The 24,232-nt window shown below is 37.6% G+C and overlaps 1 protein-coding gene across 1 annotated transcript in view; it reads left to right on the forward strand.

The window, feature by feature from the left end:
• Positions 1-796: 796 nt before the first annotated feature.
• Positions 797-24,232, forward strand: part of qsox1 (quiescin Q6 sulfhydryl oxidase 1) — a 38,136-nt gene continuing 14,700 nt past the window's right edge. Inside the window, exons 1-8 of the mRNA XM_084388537.1 lie at positions 797-1,217; positions 8,297-8,397; positions 9,745-9,793; positions 10,501-10,603; positions 11,258-11,348; positions 11,657-11,802; positions 16,480-16,614; positions 20,627-20,756. Coding sequence (XP_084244663.1) covers positions 929-1,217; positions 8,297-8,397; positions 9,745-9,793; positions 10,501-10,603; positions 11,258-11,348; positions 11,657-11,802; positions 16,480-16,614; positions 20,627-20,756 — 1,044 coding nt within the window. The 5' untranslated portion in view covers positions 797-928. The remainder of the gene's footprint in view (positions 1,218-8,296; positions 8,398-9,744; positions 9,794-10,500; positions 10,604-11,257; positions 11,349-11,656; positions 11,803-16,479; positions 16,615-20,626; positions 20,757-24,232) is intronic.

The raw sequence follows: 24,232 nt of genomic DNA on the forward strand, positions 1-24,232 counted from the left end.
GAAACATGTAATTCAGTATGCCTCCCTCCATGTTAAGTCTGTAAATAATAAAATTGGTACTTGATTTTCTGTTTTATTTATTTATTTATTTATTTTTTATTGTTCATAATGTTTGAAAACACTTTAGAAGATTTTGGTTCGCGATGGCAATAAAGCCACAACTGAGGGACGATTTAAATTTGTGTAGCCTGCAATGGAAATCTTTTTTATTATTATTATTTATAATAACTATATAACTCTTATAAAAATATATTTTTATAATAACTATATTTATTTTACTCTTTGTTGAGACTGCCATAGTTTTAAACATTTTATTTTGATAGTTTAAGATTGAACAGATGGGTCTGGGACAGGCGACAGTGATTTTGGCAAGTCAACGATCAACGAAAGGCCAGGATCAACGAAACACAGAACGTTCCCCTAACGTTACTATTTATTCATTTTTAGAAAACCAAATAATAACATGTAAGAAACGTCTTTTTAGGTTTTAGTCTTTGTAACCATAAAACCATTATGGAACGTTCTGTATAAGTTATTTTTAAGTTATTTAAAAATAACCTCCCGGCAACGTTCTGGGAACGTTGCAAAAACTAAAACCTAAAAAAAAGTGTTCAGGACGTTATTATTTAGTTCAAAAAAAAAAAAAAAAGCCAAACGGGAACCAAATACTAACGTTAGTGGAACGTTCTGTGTTTGCTGATCCAGGGACAAGAGAAAAACATCTATTAGTTTAAAAAAAAATCAACCGACTGTGACATAAAAGTGTTAAAAACACCCCTGTTTGGTTTGTTTAGCTATGAGTTCAGAGAGAGAGAGAGAGAGCGTTGGGTACAGTTAAGTGGGAGGGAGCTGAACGTGTGACCAGTCGCAGTAAACTTTCTATCACTTTCTAATAGAGTTAGTTTAGTTTGACCTGAAATAAGGGAAGATGGCGCGGTGGAGCTGTGGTGCCACGTCTTGTTACACGACAAAAAACAAATTAAATCCATCTAACTCTTTTTTATGTGCTTTTATTTCTTTTTTAAGTATTTGTCCTTTAATCGCCGAAGCTGGGCTGTACACAGCGTCGGATCAAGTTATTATTTTATCACCGGAGAATGTGGACTCGGTGCTGTATAACTCCAGCGCGACTCGTCTCGTGATGTTTTACGCGAACTGGTGCGGACACTGTATCAACTTCTCACCCACCTGGAAAAGCCTCGCCAGAGATATTAAAGGTTTGTATGCCCTATGTTTCCATACCATGAAGATACTGTTGCAAAGTAAAAATGCTGTTCGTGTCCTGTCCTGTAGCCTCAGTGCAAAATAGTCGACTTCCTTTACAATATCATTTACCATGGTAACTGGTTTCTACCGAAATATCATAGTTAAGTTGGCTTGAGAAAGCCAACATATTGAAATCCTATTTAAACTTATTAAGTTGGCTTGAGAAAGCCAACTTACTGATATTGTACTTAAACTTATTAAGTTGGCTTGAGAAAGCCAACATATTGAAATCCTATTTAAACTTATTATTATTATTCTTCTTACCAAAAAATTACACTCAATCTCCTCCTAGAGCTTTAACTCTACATACTCCAAACTCGGCTCAGACCTTCAAACTGTTCTGACTCGAGTTGCTTTATCTTTTCAGACTGATCGGACTTACGGTTTTCCTACAAATGACGATCAAAACTCGGAAAAACTCCCATTGACTTAACATTGGGCATTCTAAAAAAATTCAAACTCACCAACCGACAAAAATTTAAATCTAAATCCCTTGAAAACTTATTCAAACTGCCATTCTATATATATTAGCCAATGAAACTCATTTAAACTAATAAACTCTAATCTCATACACTTATAAACTAATTAACTTAAATTTAATAACTAATTAACTAATAAACTCATGAATTCATAGACTTATGAACTCTTAAACTCATAAATTAATAAATTCTGAACTCTAAACTCATTTAAACTTATAAACTCTAAACTCAAAAACTTGTACACTTATAAACTCTAAACTCATAAACTCTGAGTGTGTGTGTGTGTGTGTGTGTGTGTGTGTGTGTCTGAGTGAGTGTGTGAGCGAGGTAGTCTGTGTGAGTGTGTGTGTGTGTGTGTGTGTGTGTGTGTGTGTGTGTGTGTGTGTTTGTTTGTTTGTATCTATCTAACTTATTTATATATCTATCATAAACTTCAAACTACTTTAAACTACTTTAAACTTCAAACCAATTTAAACTTCTTAAGTTTAAAGCTCCCAGCTCCCAAGCAACTCCATAGCAACCAAACTTGAGTACCCTAGCAACCGTTTTGCAAGACCTATATCTCTGTATCAGAACATCGTATAGAGATGAGGTTTGGCTCTTTTGACTCATGCTAGCAAACAGCACTTCCAACATGCTACATATGCTAGCAGTGAATAGCTACATGCTAATAGCGATTAGTTAAGTGTTAAATCATGCCAAGATCATGCTAAGAACTCTATAAAAACTCCATAGTAACCATCTGTGATAACTACCAACCACCTAGTAACACCATATCAACCGCCCTGAATACCATAGCAACCCCCCAGAACACCCTAGCAACCGCCTAGCAACCACCCAAAAGACCCTAGCAACCACCCAGAACACCGTAGCAACCACCCAAAAGACCCTAGCAACCATCCAAAAGACCCTAGCAACCGCCTAGCAACCACCCAAAAGACCCTAGCAACCACCCAGAACACCGTAGCAACCACCCAAAAGACCCTAGCAACCACCCAAAAGACCCTAGCAACCGCCTAGCAACCACCCAAAAGACCCTAGCAACCACCCAGAATACCCTAGCAACCACCCAAAACAGCCTAGCAACCACCCAGAACACCCTCGCCACCACCTAGCAACCACCCAGAATACCTTAGCAACGCCTAGCAACACCATAGCAACAACCCATAACACCCTAGCAACTGCCTAGCAACCACCCAGAACACCCTAGCAACCACCCAAAATACCCTAGCAACCGCCTAGCAACCACCCAAAACCGCCTAGCAACCACCCAAAACACCCTAGCAACCGCCTAGCAACCACCCAAAATACCCTAGCAACCACCCAAAAGACCCTAGCAACCACCCAAAATATCCTAGCAACCACCCAGAACACCCTAGCAACCGCCTAGCAACCACACAAAAGACCCTGGCAACCGCCTAGCAACAACCCAAAACACCCTAGCAACCACCCAAAACACCCTAGCAACCACCCAAAATACCCTAGCAACCGCCTAGCAACCACCCAGAATACCTTAGCAACCGCCTAGCAACACCATAGCGACCACCCATAACATCCTAACAACCGCCTAGCAAAAAACTTTCCGGTCCAAACTTTCTCAAGCCAACTTAAAGTTTGTCTCGACGAACTTTCGCATCTAGTTATTATTATTATTCTTCTGTGAAAAACTGTTGACTCAAACTCGTCCTAGAGCTTTAACTCTACATACTCCAAACTCGGCTCAGACACTCAAACTGATCTGAAGTTAGTTGCTTTATCTTTTCAGACTGATCGGACTTACGGTTTTCCTACAAATGACGATCAAAACTCGGAAAAACTCCCATTGACTTACATTGGGGAGTTCTAAAAAATTCAAATCCAGATTCAAACTCACCAACCGACAAAAATTCAAATCTAAACACCTTGAAGACTAAACCAAACTGCCGTTCTATATATATTAGCCAATGAAACTCATTTAAACTAATAAACTCTAATCTCATACACTTATAAACTAATTAACTTAAATTTAATAACTAATTAACTAATAAACTCATGAATTCATAGACTTATGAACTCTTAAACTCATAAATTAATAAACTCTGAACTCTAAACTCATTTAAACTTATAAACTCTAAACTCAAAAACTCGTACACTTATAAACTCTAAACTCATAAACTCTGAGTGTGTGTGTGTGTCTGAGTGAGTGTGTGAGCGAGGTAGTCTGAGTGAGTGTGTGTGTGTGTGTGTGTGTGTGTGTGTGTGTTTGTGTGTATCTATCTAACTTATTTATATATCTATCATAAACTTCAAACTACTTTAAACTACTTTAAACTTCAAACCACTTTAAACTTCTTAAGTTTAATGCTTCCAGCTCCCAAGCAACTCCATAGCAACCAAACTTGAGTACCCTAGCAACCGTTTTGCAAGACCTATATCTCTGTATCAGAACATCGTATAAAGATGAGTTTTGGCTCTTTTGACTCATGCTAGCAAACAGCACTTCCAACATGCTACACATGCTAGCAGTGAATAGCTACATGCTAATAGCAATTAGTTAAGTGTTAAATCATGCCAAGATCATGCTAAGAACTCTATAAAAACTCCATAGTAACCATCTGTGACAACTACCAGCCACCTAGTAACACCATATCAACCGCCCTGAATACCATAGCAACCACCCAGAACACCCTAGCAACCGCCTAGCAACCACCCAGAACACCCTAGCAACCACCCAAAATACCCTAGCAACCACTCAAAATATCCTAGCAACCACCCAAAACACCCTAGCAACCGCCTAGCAACCACCCAAAAGACCCTAGCAACCACCTAGCAACCACCCAAAATATACTAGCAACCACCCAAAACACCCTAGCAACCGCCTAGCAACCACCCAAAAGACCCTAGCAACCACCCAAAATATCCTAGTTTCACCCAGAACACCCTAGCAACCGCCTAGCAACCACCCAGAACACCCTAACAACCACCCAAAATACATTAGCAACACCCTAGCAACCACACAGAATACCTTAGCAACCGCCTAGCAACACCATAGCAACCACCCAGAACACCCTAGCAACCACCTAACAACACCATAGCAACCACCAAGAACACCCTAGCAACCGCCTAGCAACCACCCAGAATACCTTAGCAACTGCCTAGCAACACCATAGCAACCACCCAGGACACCCTAGAAACCACCTAGCAACACAATAGCAACCACCCAGAACACCCTAGCAACCGCCTAGCAACCACCCAGAATACCCTAGCAACACCATAGCAACCGCCTAGCAACCACCCAGAATACCCTAGCAACACCATAGCAACCGCCTAGCAACCAACCAGAATACCCTAGCAACTGCCTAGCAACAACATAGCAACGACCCAGAACACCCTAGCAACAGCCTAGCAACTTTTTTAACTTTAAACTACTTGAAACTTTAAACTGCTTTAAACTTCAAACTAATTTAAATTTTAAACTACTTTGAACTTCAAACTACTTTAAACGTTGAAGTACTTTAAACTTCAAACTACTTACAACTACTTTAAACTTAAAACTACTTTAAACTTTAAACTACTTTAAACTTTAAACTACTTTAACCTTTAAACTAAATTAAACTTCAAACTACTTTAAACTTCAAACTAAATTAAACTTCAAACTACTTTAAACTTTAAACTAAATTAAACTTCAAACTTCTTTAAACTTTAAACTAAATTAAACTTCAAACTACTTTAATCTTCAAACTACTTTAAACTTTAAACTTTCCAGTCCAAACTTTCTCAAGCCAACTTAAAGTTTGTCTCGACGAACTTTTTAATCTAGTTATTATTATTCTTCTTACCAAAAAATTACACTCAATCTCCTCCTAGAGCTTTGACTCTACATACTCCAAACTCGGCTCAGACCTTCAAACTGTTCTGACTCGAGTTGCTTTATCTTTTCAGACTGATCGGACTTACGGTTTTCCTACAAATGACGATCAAAACTCGGAAAAACTCCCATTGACTTAACATTGGGCATTCTAAAAAAATTCAAACTCACCAACCGACAAAAATTTAAATCTAAATCCCTTGAAAACTAATTCAAACTGCCATTCTATATATATTAGCCAATGAAACTCATTTAAACTAATAAACTCTAATCTCATACACTTATAAACTAATTAACTTAAATTTAATAACTAATTAACTAATAAACTCATGAATTCATAGACTTATGAACTCTTAAACTCATAAATTAATAAATTCTGAACTCTAAACTCATTTAAACTTATAAACTCTAAACTCAAAAACTTGTACACTTATAAACTCTAAACTCATAAACTCTGAGTGTGTGTGTGTGTGTGTGTGTGTGTGTGTGTGTGTGTCTGAGTGAGTGTGTGAGCGAGGTAGTCTGTGTGAGTGTGTGTGTGTGTGTGTGTGTGTGTGTGTTTGTTTGTTTGTTTGTATCTATCTAACTTATTTATATATCTATCATAAACTTCAAACTACTTTAAACTACTTTAAACTTCAAACCAATTTAAACTTCTTAAGTTTAAAGCTCCCAGCTCCCAAGCAACTCCATAGCAACCAAACTTGAGTACCCTAGCAACCGTTTTGCAAGACCTATATCTCTGTATCAGAACATCGTATAGAGATGAGGTTTGGCTCTTTTGACTCATGCTAGCAAACAGCACTTCCAACATGCTACATATGCTAGCAGTGAATAGCTACATGCTAATAGCGATTAGTTAAGTGTTAAATCATGCCAAGATCATGCTAAGAACTCTATAAAAACTCCATAGTAACCATCTGTGATAACTACCAACCACCTAGTAACACCATATCAACCGCCCTGAATACCATAGCAACCCCCCAGAACACCCTAGCAACCGCCTAGCAACCACCCAAAAGACCCTAGCAACCACCCAGAACACCGTAGCAACCACCCAAAAGACCCTAGCAACCACCCAAAAGACCCTAGCAACCGCCTAGCAACCACCCAAAAGACCCTAGCAACCACCCAGAACACCGTAGCAACCACCCAAAAGACCCTAGCAACCACCCAAAAGACCCTAGCAACCGCCTAGCAACCACCCAAAAGACCCTAGCAACCACCCAGAATACCCTAGCAACCACCCAAAACAGCCTAGCAACCACCCAGAACACCCTGGCCACCACCTAGCAACCACCCAGAATACCTTAGCAACGCCTAGCAACACCATAGCAACCACCCATAACACCCTAGCAACTGCCTAGCAACCACCCAGAACACCCTAGCAACCACCCAAAATACCCTAGCAACCGCCTAGCAACCACCCAAAACCGCCTAGCAACCACCCAAAACACCCTAGCAACCGCCTAGCAACCACCCAAAATACCCTAGCAACCACCCAAAAGACCCTAGCAACCACCCAAAATATCCTAGCAACCACCCAGAACACCCTAGCAACCGCCTAGCAACCACACAAAAGACCCTGGCAACCGCCTAGCAACCACCCAAAACACCCTAGCAACCACCCAAAACACCCTAGCAACCACCCAAAAGACCCTAGCAACCGCCTAGCAACCACCCAAAACACCCTAGCAACCGCCTAGCAACACCATAGCGACCACCCATAACATCCTAACAACCGCCTAGCAAAAAACTTTCCGGTCCAAACTTTCTCAAGCCAACTTAAAGTTTGTCTCGACGAACTTTCGCATCTAGTTACTGTTTGTGTTACTAGTACAATACTAAAACTATGGCATTGTTGTTGGTATCTTTAGCCACCACTGTTAACAAAAAGAAATAAACACTATATGGCAGTAATCTTCTACAGGACATTTTAAACACATTCGGCTAGTTACAATCACTTTTTGTAATTTTTGCAATTTTTGCCGAATGTGATGTTTTTGTGAGAGGTTTTAGCCTGCTGTATCTTATGCAACACATTGAATTCTGACTCACTGAAAACCTTCAACCTGCAACTTTTAATAATAACCTCAATGATTTTTCACTAAGCTGTAAATTAGTCTAGCTTTGTCAGTTGGACACAGACAGCTAGTTTGTGCAAAGGCGTTGACCTATACACATACACAAGCAATGCTTCAAAACCTAAGCTGTCTACCAAGTAAACGAGTGAGTGACATGCCAAGTGAGCTACCATTAGTGAGCTTAAATAGTGTGTATCACGTGACATAGCTGTCTGCCAAGTGAGTATGACTACCAGACATTGGTGCATTCAGAGTCAATTCATTTTAAGCCATACCAAATAGGCAGTTCATTTAGGTTTTGAGACACCACCACCACCACATTGAAGTGCACATATATTTTTTCCTCTTCTGTTGCTCTAGTTTTGAGGTTTTGGAGATGCTAATCTAGGTTGATGGTACCTTTGTTCATCAAAAACACTTGTTGGCAGACTCCTGGAAGTCCCCTTTATGAAAGGTTATTGGAGCATATGTTGTTATAACACAGCCTTTAAACTTTAAACTTACTTTTTGCAACCTTACAACATGCAACTGAAATTGATTTGCAAAAACGTTATCAACCCCATTCTGTGCATTTATACAATTTCATAAACTCAGCATTCTGTGTCGTGTTGCTTTTGCAGAATGGAAGCCTGCTGTGGATCTGGCTGCTATTGATTGTGCTGATGAAAGCAACAGAAAAGTTTGCACCAATTTCGGCATCACAGGATATCCCACACTGAAGGTAGTGTGCAGTTAGAGTACAATTACTGTTGCTGTTGTGGTTGTTTAGTTGTGATGTTTTTTTTTTTTTTTTTATATATATATATACATATACACACTAGGCCTACTGTTCAAAAGTTTGGGGTCAGTAAAAAATTTTTTGTTTGTTGATGCATTAAAATGATGAAAACTGACAGTAAATACATGTTACAGATGATTTATATTTCAAATGAATACTGTTCGAATATTTTCCACAAATATATTTAGCAACAAGTGTTTTCAACATTTTTATGATTATTTATTAACATGATGATTTCTGAAGACTGATTAATGGCTGATTGAAATTCAGCTTTGCCAGCACAGGAATAAATTACATTGTGAAATACATTAAAATAGATAACCGTTTTTTTTGATCTAATAAATGCAGCCTTGGTGAGCATAACACACTTTAAAAAAATCTTACCAACCTCAAACTTTTGAATGATTGTGATATTTCATAATTTTATGCAATGCTGATTTTATACAACCATAATTGAAACATTCAAGACAACGTTGATATTTAATGAAATATGTTCCGAACTCTGAAAATGCAAGCAACATCTGAGCAATACAATTTTGTCTTGTGTGTAGTAACCTTATGCATATTTTATAAAATGTCAGTGTTAAGTATGTGAATGTGTGTATACTCCAATTGACTAAATGGAAATGAAGATATTATAAAATCATCTTTAAAAATGGTAGATTGCGTTTATTGGGCCTCATGAAATATTAGAAGAAACTGTTTGTAAATTGTTCATAAAACCATTCTTAAATTGTTGCTGCCACGACAAATGATTTACACAGAAATTCATTCTGCTTGTGTTTCATGAATGAGGCCCGTTGCAGACTGCAATAGTTTGACTTGTGAGGTTTTTCCACACAGATGAATCCATTTTATTCATGAATAACTGTTCTTTGTTCAGTCATGCACTATGGGTCTGGGCTATTCTGAAGCCAGAGGGACGGACTGATGTAACAGAATCTGTCAGTTCTTTGTCCATTCTCCATGTAAACATTCAGCTGTTGCCATTCCTTGAATTATTATCTGTCATCAGTTTCCTTCAAGAAAACAATCCTGAAATCATCACTACATGTCCCTCTACTGGTTGGGTATTTTCGCATCTGGATTTTGATTAGGATGAGTTTGTGTTCTTTTCTTGTAAAATAAAGTGGTCATTCTTATAAAGGGACTGAGTCCACAGCTTTGATGAATTTTAATAGGGGGGTTAAAAGGAAGAACTGTTGACTAAAGCTGTCAGTGTGGCTCTGCAGGCAACCGATGTGAAGGTCTCAAGTAGCAAAGCTAATGATCTCCCTCTGTCTTTCTCAGTTCTTCCCTGCTTATTCAAGCAATGAGTCCACGGGGCAGCAGTTCACTGGTAAAAATGTATTTCTTTATTTCTTTTATTCATTCTTTTTTCTTTTTTTTTTGTCACTCCAAAATGAAAACATTTCTCTCAGTTACTGATGTTCATGTTGTTCCAAACCTTTATGACATTCTTCTGTCTGTAAGAAACATTCCCACATTTCAAAAGAGAAGAAAAGGGGGGGATATAAAGTTTTAAACTGTTCCAGCCAAAATAGACTGGGAGGAATTTGGGAGGATTTGGGAAGAGGAACTAAAAATTCCACATGTAGTCAAAGCAAGCTGAATATCTCACTGTATATTGTTCATTAAATTGGTTGTTTGCAAGACCACAGCAACTGTTTTTTTGTTGTTGTTTTTTTACACTTTGAGAGCAAACGGAAAATCCTCTTGTGGTCACATTTTTAGTGCTAGTATTTTACTGACTGAAAATAAAGCATGACAGAACATTTACAACCCAGTCTATCAAAGTCATGAATATCGATTGTTTGTAGCTTAACCTCTGCTCTCTAGCCCCGAAAAGTAGTTTAATAGTAATCCAGAGTATTTTGAATTCATGACAGCTTAGTGTTTACATTGTTATACACTAAAAATCTTTTCCTCTACCAGTACTGACATTCTTCTATCCAATCCAATATCTTAATCAAGATCTGTGATGTGCATGATTATGTGCATGATGACCTTTATCTATGTATGAACATGTTTTGAATGTCCATGTAGGATCCTCGAGGGATGTGAGAGGCCTTCGGCACCACATTATCGATAAATTGGAGAAGCAACATGAGGCTTGGCCACCAGCTTGTCCACCTTTAGAGACAGCTAGGTTAGAACACAATGTACTTTTGTACTCCGATTTTAAAGCATATCTTAATTTTTATTTGCAAATTTGGACTTGAATCTCGATAGGGTCAGTGAACATGTTGGTTAAGTGAGCTTTTAGTTGACATTGCTGTGCAAAAGGTCACTCATATGCTCATAGGGAAGGAAGAGGACACACCATAAACTTGATTTGCATCATACTAATTCCTCTATTTTGGTGTCATCTGTCAAATCATTGCAGGAAATGTTTAAATAAAAAGCTTTTTGTCCTCTCAAAGCACAATAAGTAGAGAAAGCACAGAAATGTCAGAAATAGTTTAGAGAGGGATTTAAGGGTGTTTTGATAAAAAAAAAAAAAAAAATTATATATATATATATATTCTCACTTTCTTAGCGTTATTCCCGCTCATTTGCAGGGTCCGCTTCACACACACACATGATTTGGCACAGGTTTTACGTCGGATGCCCTTCATGTCATAAATTTAATGTGTTAAAAAAAAAAAAGTTAGCATCATAGTTAAATTAGTACTTGCTTTTAGTAAACTCTCTAGGCAGGATATGAGTATATGAGATGTGAGTCAGACCGTGTCCTCATTATAGACCGGTTTGCATTACATTATCTTTACCTATTTGAATATAATACATTTTCTCTCCACAGTGAGGCAGAGATCGACAACTTTTTTCAGACCAACAATGTAAAGCACCTCGCTCTTGTGTTTGAGAAGAAAAGCTCCTATGTGGGCAGAGAGGTGAGATCAGTTTACACAAAGATGATTTAAAGGAATAATTCATGTCATTATTTATTCACCATGTCGTTCCAAGTCTGTATTCCTTCCACAAAACAATAGATTTAGACTAATTTGTTCATAATTATTTCCATGTATTTTCAAGCTTCAATCTTTCTATTAAGCCTTAATGAAAAATACGGAATAACTTTAGTTGAATAGGATTTTTCTGTACAAAATGTACTAATTTACTAATAGGTTAGATTAGATTAGATTTTTAGATATTTATCTTAAGTGACGTTGAATTGTTTTTCTTTATTTTTTTTCTTTAGGTGACATTGGATTTGTTGCAGTATGAGAACATAGCTGTGCGCAGGGTTTTGGACACAGAGACAAGTTTGGTGTCCAGGTTTAGTGTGACCAATTTTCCTTCCTGCTACCTGTACTACCCATCCAGATACATGTGTAAAGTAAAAGTGTAAGTGCTCCATTTCCTTCATTCATCTCTACTGCAGATGTAAAATCAGTTTACATGATTTTGCAATGACTGATTTCATGGAAATTTTCAGGAGTAAATTTGACATTAAGGGGAGACACCCCAGGTGAATAGGAAAAAAAAATTAACTGATAGATATCAGCATGAAACCTCCCCAGTTGATTACTGACATTAAGACAAATATCTTTTGTATTACAAGTTTTTAGAATATTTATGTTTAAATATGCAAATTATGTATTGTCTCATTAAAAATTTGCTATTTTTCATACATTTCCAGAAGAGATAATCTGAACATTGGATAAAGCCAGATTCAAAATTCTTGTTTCATTTTTTTGACATATTAGAGTCAAAGGTTTTTACAGAGGGGATTTTGGATATCTCTTTTTATCACTCCATTAATCAGAAAAAGCTGTCAACAGCCATAAAAAAACTATTTTTGCGCAGTTTTTTGGTATAAAATGTTGTATAAATCAGAATCTGAATGATATATGAACAAACCCCTCTGTAAAAACCTTAAGAATATAGATAGGAATACATCTGGAAAGTTTGGTGTATGTAAGTGCTGCTGAAGTGGAGATTTCTGGCTCAGAGTATGAGAAAAAGACCATTTTGAGAAAACCGCCTTAAAAGATTTGAATTGTAAAAATTCATACTTTTTTAGTGGAAACAACTATTTACAGACACAATATCTTATCAAATCATTAGCAACAACAATACAAACCACCTAAAACACATCAAAACTTATAACACAGTATTTATGGCCTTCAACTGAACAGAATCCCAGTAAAAAAACAGTAAAAAACACACAACCGGTCCCATGTAGAATCACTTGTCAGAAATTGACATCAGCCAATTAGAGTTAAATGCCCCATTGTACTTTCACGATTGGTTGCTGATAAAAAAGGAAATGACCATATTTGGATCCGACAACATTGTACAGGAGAGAGTATATGTGATGACAGGGTGCAGGCAGCGATCGCGGAGCAGCATGTTGATTTAGAATGCCAACTTTTGTTGAATTTAGGAGAAATCTACAGATGCAAATAGATAAAGTACACACTAAATGTGTATTTTTAACTTTTTTTCACCACAAGTCTGAAAGAAGACATGTTATTGAAGACAAATAGCCCAAAATCTAAAAATTGACCAATAAAAAAAAAAAAACCATTTTTGCCTGCTGTGTCTCCCCTTAAATCATGTCAATTAAAGGTAGGGTAGGCAATTTTTGGAGCGGCAAGCAAAAGCAAGCTTGCTTTGAAAGCATAAGATCCCACCCTCCCTTCAGAGCATCTCCAAAGCCACTCCTCCTCCAAAACACATGAACACACACAGCAGAGTTTGCTGACCTGACTGCTGCAGTTTCATTTCAGCGTTGATAGTGTTGCGTGTTGCCATTGAAACGCAAACTGCTCTGAGTATAAATTCACAGGTTTCCGTCTCTTCCAAATTACGGTAGTTATGGCGTGGGCGCAGCATTAGCTCATTGTTTTGGTTCAGGAGGAACTGTAAAAGGTGGCTGTTGTTTCGGTTAGGGTGCTCGTGACTAACGCGCTGTTGAAGCGTGATGTCTGCGCCTGCAGGGTTCGCGGAGGTATGGAAATACATATGTTGACAGATAGGAAGGACATCGTATCACTGCATTCGGACTGAATGCATTGATTGGACGAACATTTTATGGTCCTGTGCTTTCCACAGAGAATATAGACATATAAATACATTTAGACCACTTAACTTAGTGATGCAGGATGTGAAGAGACTTTCAACCAGCATTACAAAAAATGTTTCTGGATCAAATCGCCTACCCTGCCTATAAGCCTGATGTGTAGATAATTGCCTAAAGAATGTTGGTCGTATGACAGATGAGGGAAGTATTTGGGATACCTGTTATTATTGCTCATGCTCATACTTAAGAATATCGTACAAAAGTATTACACTTCAATATTTAACTTTTTATGTACTGTTTGTGCTACAGGCAGGAACAATGCCTCAAATCATGTTTCTTTTTGAGGCGAGCTGTGCTGTTACTTTTCTAAGCAACCAGACTTCCAGATTTTTATTGTTTTTTATAAAACAGTTGAAAAAAATAATATAGATTTGAATGGGAAAGATGGGATTTGAATTACATTCTAGCATGAGCTAGAGTCGAGGCATTTAACTCTTACCCCCGGTTTCACAGACAAGGCTTAAGTCTAGTCCTAGACTAAAATGTAAATCTGAGCTATTTCAACTGAAAGAAACTTGCACTGACTGATCTTAAAACATGTCATTGCATTTGTTTTGTCTTAAGATGCACACCAGTAATGCCTTTTTCTAAGGCATGTTTATAAAAATTACTTAAACGCCTAATTGAACTATGACCTAATCCTGGCTTAATCTAAGCCCTGTCTGTGAAACCAGGCCTTAGATTCTTATAATTAAGTATTTAGCATTTGCCTGATCCCATCTTCTCAGTTGTATGATCATTAGCCATTGCAGGAAAAATCTCCACAACATCTGGCAATGTTAATGAGACAACAGAGTTTTGATACATGCCATTATTCAAGATCACAGAGCTTTCATAATCATTTCTAACCAGGAGCATAAATCAGAGGTTTACTTGCTTTGTTATGCTTGTTTGAGAAAAATAACTTGGCACGGGTGTGGGGCTCTTTAGATGACAAATGCAAAAGAGAAATGATTTATGGTTGGCTTATGTTGTTTCCGTCCTTCTTGATGGTGTGCAGAGGGTGTGCGCATGTGTGTGGAGGGGGTTTTAATCTTCTACACCGAAACAATAGTGTTCATTTTTCTGCGTTTCACCTGCCAAACAGTCCCTGGTCTGCAGAGCAACAGATGGCGTGCCATCAGGTCTGAATGCGTGATTGATCTCGTGTAGCATGCGCAAAAACACAAACACACACACACTATCTCCACGATCTCCCCGGGCGGAACAGGTCCTCGTGGTCTCAGAAGCGTGCCGTCGGACCCTGGGGACCTCAGGCTTTGCCCCGTCTCCCCGGCGAGGGTTGATTGAAGCCTGGGTAGATGAGGGAGTGTGTGTCCGCCTGTGCGAGAGACTCAGGAATGCACAGTGGTGTTTATTGTTTGATTGCCAGGGTTAGTGAAGAGGGTAATGATCAGTAATGACATCTCATCAGCACGTCACACCCACCATCTGCTCATCCGAGGAAGAAAGGTAAATGGATGATAGTGGAAAACACGAGAAGTGAGACATGGGAGTATAAGCTCACAATGCATTCCTAGACACAATTAATATTTTTGGGGAGGAAAGTAGCTTTTTAACATTATTCGTTTCCAGAATTATCAAGAAAGGAGTCAGGAGTCAGTTTTATATCTAGAGACTGTGGTAGCCAGTGGTACAGTATATATATATATATATATATATATATATATATATATATATATATATATATTAATGACTTTATTTACCAAGGATGCATTCAAATGATCAGAAGTTACAGTAAAGACATTTGTTACATTTATGTTTCTATTCATAAAAGAATTCTGAAGAAATCTACAAAATATTAAGCAGTTTTTAAGCTGATTTACTGTATTTTTGTATCAAGTAAATAAATAGTATACAGTATATAAATGAAATTAACATTTACGCTACCTTAAGAACCACCTTGTCATTTCTGTACCACTCTATTGTCTATTAAGCATATTTTACAAAGTGCCCTGCCTTTAATTTTACCAGGCAAAAATTTTATTCTGAAAGTTTTCTAATGAATATTTTTTTTAAATAATTGTAGAATTTCGGCCAAATATCAAATTGAAAGCTTTTATATATTTTCATACAGTGCTATAAGAGTTGTGTTTGTTTATTTTTTGTAAATCTACTTAAAATTATACAGCTCATGCCATACGAAATAGCCTTTAGTGTTGACATAGTGTATTAAATATTTGTACTATTCACTTAAAATTCCAAATTCTAAATCTTTTATGATAATTGGGGCTTTTTTTTCATCCATAAGGATACCTGTTGGTATAATTTTGAATTGACACAAAGGAAAGTAACACTTCTGTTAATCAGCCAGGCGTACCTTTACAGGCGTACCAGTCATATTTAAAAATGCATCTCAAAATGTCCAAACATCAGTTGATGAATCTGCCTGGCCGATATATATTAGTCGCTTTAGTCACAAAGGAAATCTTTTACCTCACTTCCTGTCTATAACTCGACTTCACATACTGTCAGCATATGTAATGCATTTGATGAAGAACATATTTCTCGACCCAGTATTTTCTGTAAGTATGCATGTAGTTTGAATACAATCCGAACACTTCTGCCATGTCAGATGCGGTAGGTCATTTGTTTGCCTACTGTTTTATGAATGCTATGTATTCTGACATACTACTCATTTGACATACTGCATTTTGCACACTGTGTAATAGGGAAGTAGTTATATTTGGAAGTAGAGTGACTGTCTCTACCCTATCTCTGGCTCTAATCCAGACCCTAACCTTAACCTTAACTCTTATTTTAATTCCTGTCCTAAATTGAACTGATTCAACAAAGAGCAGCTCTATAAACATGGATTTTGAGCTCTTCTGGAGTCTGATAGACATAACCACTCCACATTCTTTTGTCAAATGTTGTCTCATACTTGGTCATGTTTAGTAGTTGTGTGACCCTCATTCCGTTTTCTCCTCCCTTAGACTCAGTGAAGCTCGTACTTTCTACACATATGCCCTCCAGAGGTTGCCAGGGGTAGTGCGGACAGGCAAACCCCAGACTCCCATCATTGATCTCATGAAGAACTCAACTCTAGAGGAATGGAGGCCGTTTAACAAGTTAGTGCACACAAGCTGACACACAGTAATCAACCATTGAGCCATTTAAGCCTCTAAAATGGCCTAGTTCAGGCCTAGTTCATTGTCTTCCCACATTTAGACATAATTTACATATTCATGCATAATTTAATTATATACATGGTGACTGGATTAATGCAAAACATTTTATTAAGTCTTATTACACTTAACAAATCAGTAGTTAATGAAAAGTTAATGAAAGTTCAAATATGATTGAACATTCATAAATCAAAGTTTCATTTGTTTAAGGGATAGTTCACCCAGAAATGTAAAATGTAATCATTTACTGACCCTCATATCGTTTCAAACCTGTAACACTGCATTCACACGGGGCGTCAACACTTGACGGAGGGTGTGTCTGAAACTCGGTTCTGATGAAACCATTATAGTGACAACACCCAATCACATTACTTTTCCAGTGTCGGATGATCGCTTTTGGCTTTCGTCTGCTTAGTACACGAGTAAAGTAAGCGAGAAGTCATAACGCCGACACCCAGTGTAAATCCACTGTAAGACTTCTGAAGAGATATACAATCACTTTATAAGATGAACAGAATTATTCTAGGCTTTCGTTCCCATATATGCATAGAGCAAATGGTAAGCCATCACATATAGTAAACACAGAAGCTTGTGCATTCGTAACATGCTAAGACGAACCTCATTGGTTCTCATGTACGCAAGAAGTGATTGTATCTCTTCGTAATACTTAAATTAAACTGCTTAAAGGCAGGGTAGGTAGGAATTTTATAAAATACTTTTTTCCAAATTTGTTTAAACTTTCTATATATATCAATACATAATTAAAATGTAAGTACTCTGAAAAAAAGAGTATAAAAATCGCGTGACTCTAGACCGTTTAATCTGTGTTAAACACAGCTCATTATTTCCATTCGGGACGAAACAAAGGATTGGCTTAGGCAACTGTCACTCTCTCTCGCAACCATAGCAACCACCCTTTTGCCACGGGATCTGCCCACTTGCGTGCGCACGTTTGATTTGAGGAATTCAAAAGGCACAGAACCTAGGAGCAAAACAATGGCAGAGAAAGAGCAATCAAAATTCACATTACCAGCAAATAAGGCTAAAAAAGGAAGACAAAAGGACATTTTACAAACCTAAGTTTTGCATGTGCTTCTGCACGCACTTTTCCAGTCACAACACCGCAATCAGAGGAGGACGCGCTGAAAACTGTAATGCTGTTCTCTTCCTTCATAACTCGTACTGAGAAGGTTTGAGTTGCAGAGGAATTTGTGACTGTTTCACATGTTCAACCACATCAAAGTTTCGTAATTAGTAAGTCCGTGCTTTTTCTCTTTTTTTTCTTATGTGCTGAAGGGCTGCTGTGCCTTGGTGAAACGGTGTTTGTAGCCTACGTGAAGAGCTCTTTTCCAAAACGCCATAAACCTAAAAAGCTGCCTCAAAGAACCAGCAAAAGTAATGATTATGAATATGTAAAATATTGCAATAAGACATTTTAATTGTTTATTAATTTCTGTGTCGGCTGCAAAGATGAAATTGACGATAGGCTATTGACTCGCGATCTTCGCAGTAGTGAACGCACCGGAGAAATGCACATTTATTACATAGTTTTATTTTATTTTTGGATGGCTTTGTTTAGAACCAGATTTCTGTAAATATATTTCACATTTTTTAGGCCTGTGAGGCGAGGTGATGATATAATCTCCAGTTCAAGCACCTTATGTTGTGATTGATATATTTACTTTTATGTAATAAATCCAGGAAATTGGTTAATGAAAAAAATATTAAAATTAAGATACAATTAAAACAAAACGAAATTCGTTTTAAAGAAAGGCTTTGTGCTTTCTGTTTTGAGGTCTCTGTGAAAGTTTGAAAGTCTTTTAGTGCGCTTTCAGAGCGCTCGCGTCCATAATGGAGAACTGTCACGTAATATTGTTTTTCCTCATAAATGCAAGACTTTTTTAAAAAGACAAACCATACATTTTTGAAAAAATAAAAAAGATGGATTTATAGCGTTTTGGGGAAAAAAATGGATGGATTTATAGCGTTTTGAAAATATATATATATTTTTTTACTTTGAATTGATCATCAACAATATTGTTGTTTGATTTAATAATCACTGTTGCAAGAGATACCTAGTTCCGTTTTTCTTTTCTTTTTTAGTGAGTGGAAAAAGTAAGGGCTACCTCAGATTCTGTTTAGTTAGCTCGGATCCTTTATTGTTTTTTATTTTTCTAAAGCCTACAATAATAGGTCAAATGCAGCAAGTCAAAAGACCAACTGGACCTTCTTTGCCAGTTTGCACACATTTCTTTGAAGGATGGCAAAAATATCGCCTGAATATCGATATCGAGATATTGGGAAAAAATATCGAGATATTCATTTTTGTCAATATCTCCCACCCCTACATGCAGAACACCATATATGTTATGAATCTTACACGAAATTCATCTTCATCACAATGTAACTGATGGTAATGGAAAAACGTGTATCAATGCAACCTGTTTTTAGCTTTGCCTTATAGATATAACTACCTCGTTAGCGAATCAAAAAATATATATTTTAAACTTTACCAATATCAATATGCTAGCTTGATAGTGAGTACTAAAATACATCTTATTTGTTTATATTCATAATGATAAAGTTAGATTTTTTTATTACATGTGATTCGGACATGATGTCACTACATGCACTGTGCTCCTTCCTCTCCGCTCGTCTCAGGTAAATAATGCGTCTTCCAGCTCAGCGATCGGAGAAGTCCACAGTAATCGATTGTCGAGTTCATGCGCATAGGTTTAGTACCTATGATCACGCGCGTGAACTCGACAATCGACTTCTGTGGACTTCGACTGAAAACAGGATGTAAACACAGGTATGTGCGCTGGCTGAATAAACATCATTTTTATTCATATCTTTCACATCTACTGCAGTCAGATTCACCCGCGTTCACTCCGAAGGAATCACTCACATGACCTGTGCACTTGTAATGACACATCAAGGATGTTAAGAGGCTAAAAGCAGGTTTAAAACTTGCCCCATTGAAGTCAACAGGGTGCAAATTTTAAAAAGAGGATAACTCGGTGTAGGCAACACCGATTTTTGTCGTTGTTCTCTGTACTGACAGCACTCCAAATGTACAAAAAAATGAGCTCAATGTTCAAATTGACCGGGGTTCTCCTTTAACCAAAGTTATGGGTTTGGACCAAAATGAGGGTGAGTGAAAGATGAGATAATTTTCATTTTGAGTGAACTGTCCCTGTAAGTGTTATTTAATGTAATCATGCTTTCTACAACAATGATATGTTATAGTTAAAGGGATAGTTAAAGAGAAAACGTTAATTTTGGTTGAACTATCCCTTGAACTATGACACATCGTTGTTGTAGAAAGCATGATTACATTAAATAACACTAGGTATAGTTCACCCAAAATGTTGAATTCTCTTTTACTCACCCTCATGCTATCCCCGATGTATATGAATTTCTTTCTTCAGATAAAAAAAAAAAAAAAAGTCTGTATAATGAAAGATGGGTGATGCTCGAAAAACCACACACAGCGATCATGATGGTACTACAGAAGCACAGAGGACCGCCACTTCTTTGTGTAAGCTCCACAACGCATTTACATCACAACATCCCTCTCAAGAACGCTTGAATGGCAGTATACTGGATGCCATGACCTATCGTTTCACTTCAGAAGTCATTGATTCAACCACTGGGGTCGTATGGATTACCATCACGATCGCTGTGTGTGGTTTTTCAAGCGTCAACCTTGCAGCACCTATTCACTTGCATTATATGGACTAACAGAGATGGAATATTTTCCTAAAAATCTCCTGAAGAAAGAAATTAATATACATCAGGGATAGCATGAGTAAATGATTTTTGGGTGAACTATCCCTTTAAAGTGTTAACAAATCAAACCATGTGGACTTTCGTATTTGCCTCTCATGATTTAAATGGTACACATAATGTCAGCGATTGTCCTACAGAGGTTTCTATGTGTGTGTGTATTTAGGACGCGTGTGTACATGTCTGATTTGGAATCAGCGCTGCATTATTCTCTGCGTGTAGAGCTGTCTGGTCACATCAGCATTAGTGGAGACGATCTGACTGCACTCAAAAAGTACATACATGTACTGGCTAAGGTGAGTCCATCAGTAAACACACATTAAATATCTAGTTTTTTAAATATCTATCCTTTTATTTCATAGCAACTGTATTAGCCAAGTCAGTTCACATGACAAACCACTAGAGGGAGATACACTGAACATTTCAGTCTAAGTCTAAGAGGTGTTTTTCAACCCTTAGCACAAAGATTTTCAGTGCTTGTGGACTTAAATGATCTTGGAGATCAGTCAAATTTTAGAAAGTAAAACATATGGTCAAATGGATGATTCAGGGAGAAAATATATTCGCACTTACGACAAAAATGGTACAGCGGTAATAAAAGCTTGATGCTGAAATGTTTTCACAGCAGCATGTGCACTTGATGCGAAACCGCTGATGTTATTTTCTGACATTTAAGAATACATCCAAGGTATTCCGTTTTCATTTTCCTTTTAAAACGCTGATCAAAGAGCTGAAAATAACTTTAAAAAAAAAAAAAAATTATGAAAAGAAAATAATTTAGGCTGCAATTGCTCATCTTAAAAAAACATCCAGTGCATACTAAAAGCATAATTATTTGAGTTATTTAACTATTCATATTATTTCTTTGATTCTGGGTATTTCACTGCATTGGTGTACTGTTCTATTGTTTCCTCACAATCTTTCTCACAAGAAATGTTCACCTCGCAATCGAATAAATACATATGTATCATGGTATTATGTGACCTTATTTTAATGATAATAAATATAATGTCTTATATATTTTTTGATTATGAGGGTGAAATATTAATTGAACATTTCTTAAGATTGAGATTCACTCGAATATTCCCTATATGTTGTCTTTCTTCTTTCTCTTACCGTTCTCTGCTGGATCAGACACGTGCCACGGATCTCTTTGATGAGGTCTGAGACAATGACCTTTCGCTGGCTTTGCGTCCGTCCAGCGTAGCACTGCCAATCTCTCTGATTATTTAGGGCTCTCCAGGGAAGGTCTACACAGATGCCTGGAGGAGTGGCAGGGGCCCTGGGCAGGCCTCCCATTAACTGTGGTTAGTTTTGTCAATATTCCCGGCTCCCTCTGGTATTCTAGTGTTAGCTGGGCCTCTTCAGAGTGTCCTTGCTGTTTTTGGCCTGCTCTTTTGAGCTGCCTTGTTAAACAGACACGCTGGCTGCATTAATTGACACTCTGTGAAGAGGAAGTGTTTAACCCCACTAAAGCAAAGCATGGAGAGATTAATGGTGGCACGGAGGAACAAGCACATTCACACACACACACTCCGTGTTCTGAGCTGAAGATCTGTACAGTGGCTTGAATGCTAAACACAGTTAGGTTGGCTGCTTACAGATTTGGTGCTTTAGATTAAGATGCTTAGAATGCAGACAGACTGATGTAATGGGGTAATCCTGTGAACCTGCCCTCTCGTCCTGAACCTTCTCCTGCACCAGGTGACCCTGGGGTCTTTAAAATGACACACAAAAATATATGTATAAGATACAGTTATGTGAAGAATAGCTGTTTTCTATTTTTGTTTTATTATTTTACATGATTTACTATTTTATTATTTAAAAATGTATGTGTGTGTGTGTATGTGTATATATACAGTGCTGGTCAGAATTATTTGCCCCCTTGGTAAATATGATCAAAGATGGCTGTAAAAAATAAATATGCATTGTATGGACAGATGAAACAAAATCAAAACAGAGCTTTTTTGTAGCAAACACTTAATATAGGTTTGGTTCATACAGGGATAAAAAAAAAGTACCCCATGTGTAAAATGAAATACTCTGCTGTATCTTTAATGCTGTGGGCCTAATTTTCTGCCAGAGGTCCTGGACATCTTGTTCAGATAAATGGCATCATGGATTCGATCAAATACCAACAGATAAAAAATCAAAACCTGACAGTCTGTGCTAGAAATCTTACAACGGGACAGGTTTGGGTCTTCCAACAGGACAGTGATCCAAAAACAAACATCAAAATCAAAACAAAAATGTGTCACTGAGCATAAAACCAAGCATCTGCAATGGCCATCCCAGTCCCAGACCTGAACCCTTTACAAAATGAGTGGGCTGAACTGAAGAGAAGAAGCGCCAACATGGATCTGGGAATCTGAAGGATCTGGAGAGATTCTGTATGGAGGAATGGTCTCTGATCTCTTGTCAGGTGTTGTCCAAACTCATCAGGCATTATAGGAGAAGACTCAGAGCTGTTATCTTGGAAAAAGGGGGTGGCAAAAAGTATTTAATAAAAGGGGGCAAATAATTGTTCCCAATGTGTTTTGGAGAAAAACATTAATTTCATAATGTGATTTTCCCCCCCTCCACTTCAATTCTTTTACTTCACTTTTACTTTTTTTTTTTATGAAATATCAAAAGGATAAACAATGCATAATTGTTTTTTACAGCCATCTTTGATCATATTTACTATATGCAAATAATTCTGACCAGCAATGCATATGTGTGTGGACTGTATACTGTATATATACTGTATATAGCACAGTGGTTTACTGCCAGAGTGGAGTTTGACACAGCAGTGTTTTCCTCGGTCACGCTGTTGCTTAACGTATCTGGGTTTGCAGCACAATCCGGATTTGTATGAATCAGAACATGTATTTCAGGATTAAAAGAGTGGATCTTGGAGACATGAGAGCATTACAGAGAGGCTTTAGGATTACCCATCTTTATCCTGCTTTCTTGAAAGAGGCTTCCTGCCACGCAAGAGGGAGAGAATAAAACAAGGAATTAGAAGGCAATTTGAGGTCCAGATCCAGCCGTGCCTCCATCTTTTATCTCAGGGCATGGTGTCCTAAATGTCTGATCCTGCGTTTCCTGTTTTCATTCGAACAACTTTCAGAGGTCCATAATGTTGGGGGACACCTAGCACCTGCTGTTGGTTAGTGCCGTGATAACAGGGAAACAGTTTAGATGGTTTTTACATGGCCCACTTGTATATGAGTCCCAGAGGGTGAGATTAAACGGGGGTCTTCCTCTGGGCTTGGCCAACAGATGCCTTCTCTTTTGAACCACTGCAGAGAGAGAGAGAGACTGTGGTTTCTTGAATGCTGATACTAATCGGATTGGAGATGACATATTGCTAGGGTGAAGTGGATTGTCATGGTCCGAAGGGGAGGAAGAAGGGAGAGCGGGGAGCTGAATCAGTAAGGACAGTGATTGGAAAGGGCTGTTTGTGGTTAGTGATCTATATCCCTGCTTTGGTAAATGGAATATGCAGAGGCTATATATATATACTCTTAAAAATACTGGATAGAATGAAAATACTGTTCGAGAAACTGTCTGAATATCAGGGTACAGTATCTTTGAAAACATTGTCTTTTCTTGAAAAGATAATCACTACAGAGGTCCCTAAAAGTCACTCTTAAAAATGTCTGAATGTTATTGCATTAGATAGCAGAGTATCATGGCATCTGCAAAAAAATTATTAACTTAAACAAACTGGTCCAGTTTTTAGTAGTTGTGTAAAGTCAGTTTCCCTCAAGTTCACTCAGTGACTATG

This window comes from Rutilus rutilus (assembly GCF_951802725.1).
Source record: "Rutilus rutilus genome assembly, chromosome: 19".
NCBI classification, from domain to species: domain Eukaryota; kingdom Metazoa; phylum Chordata; class Actinopteri; order Cypriniformes; family Leuciscidae; genus Rutilus; species Rutilus rutilus.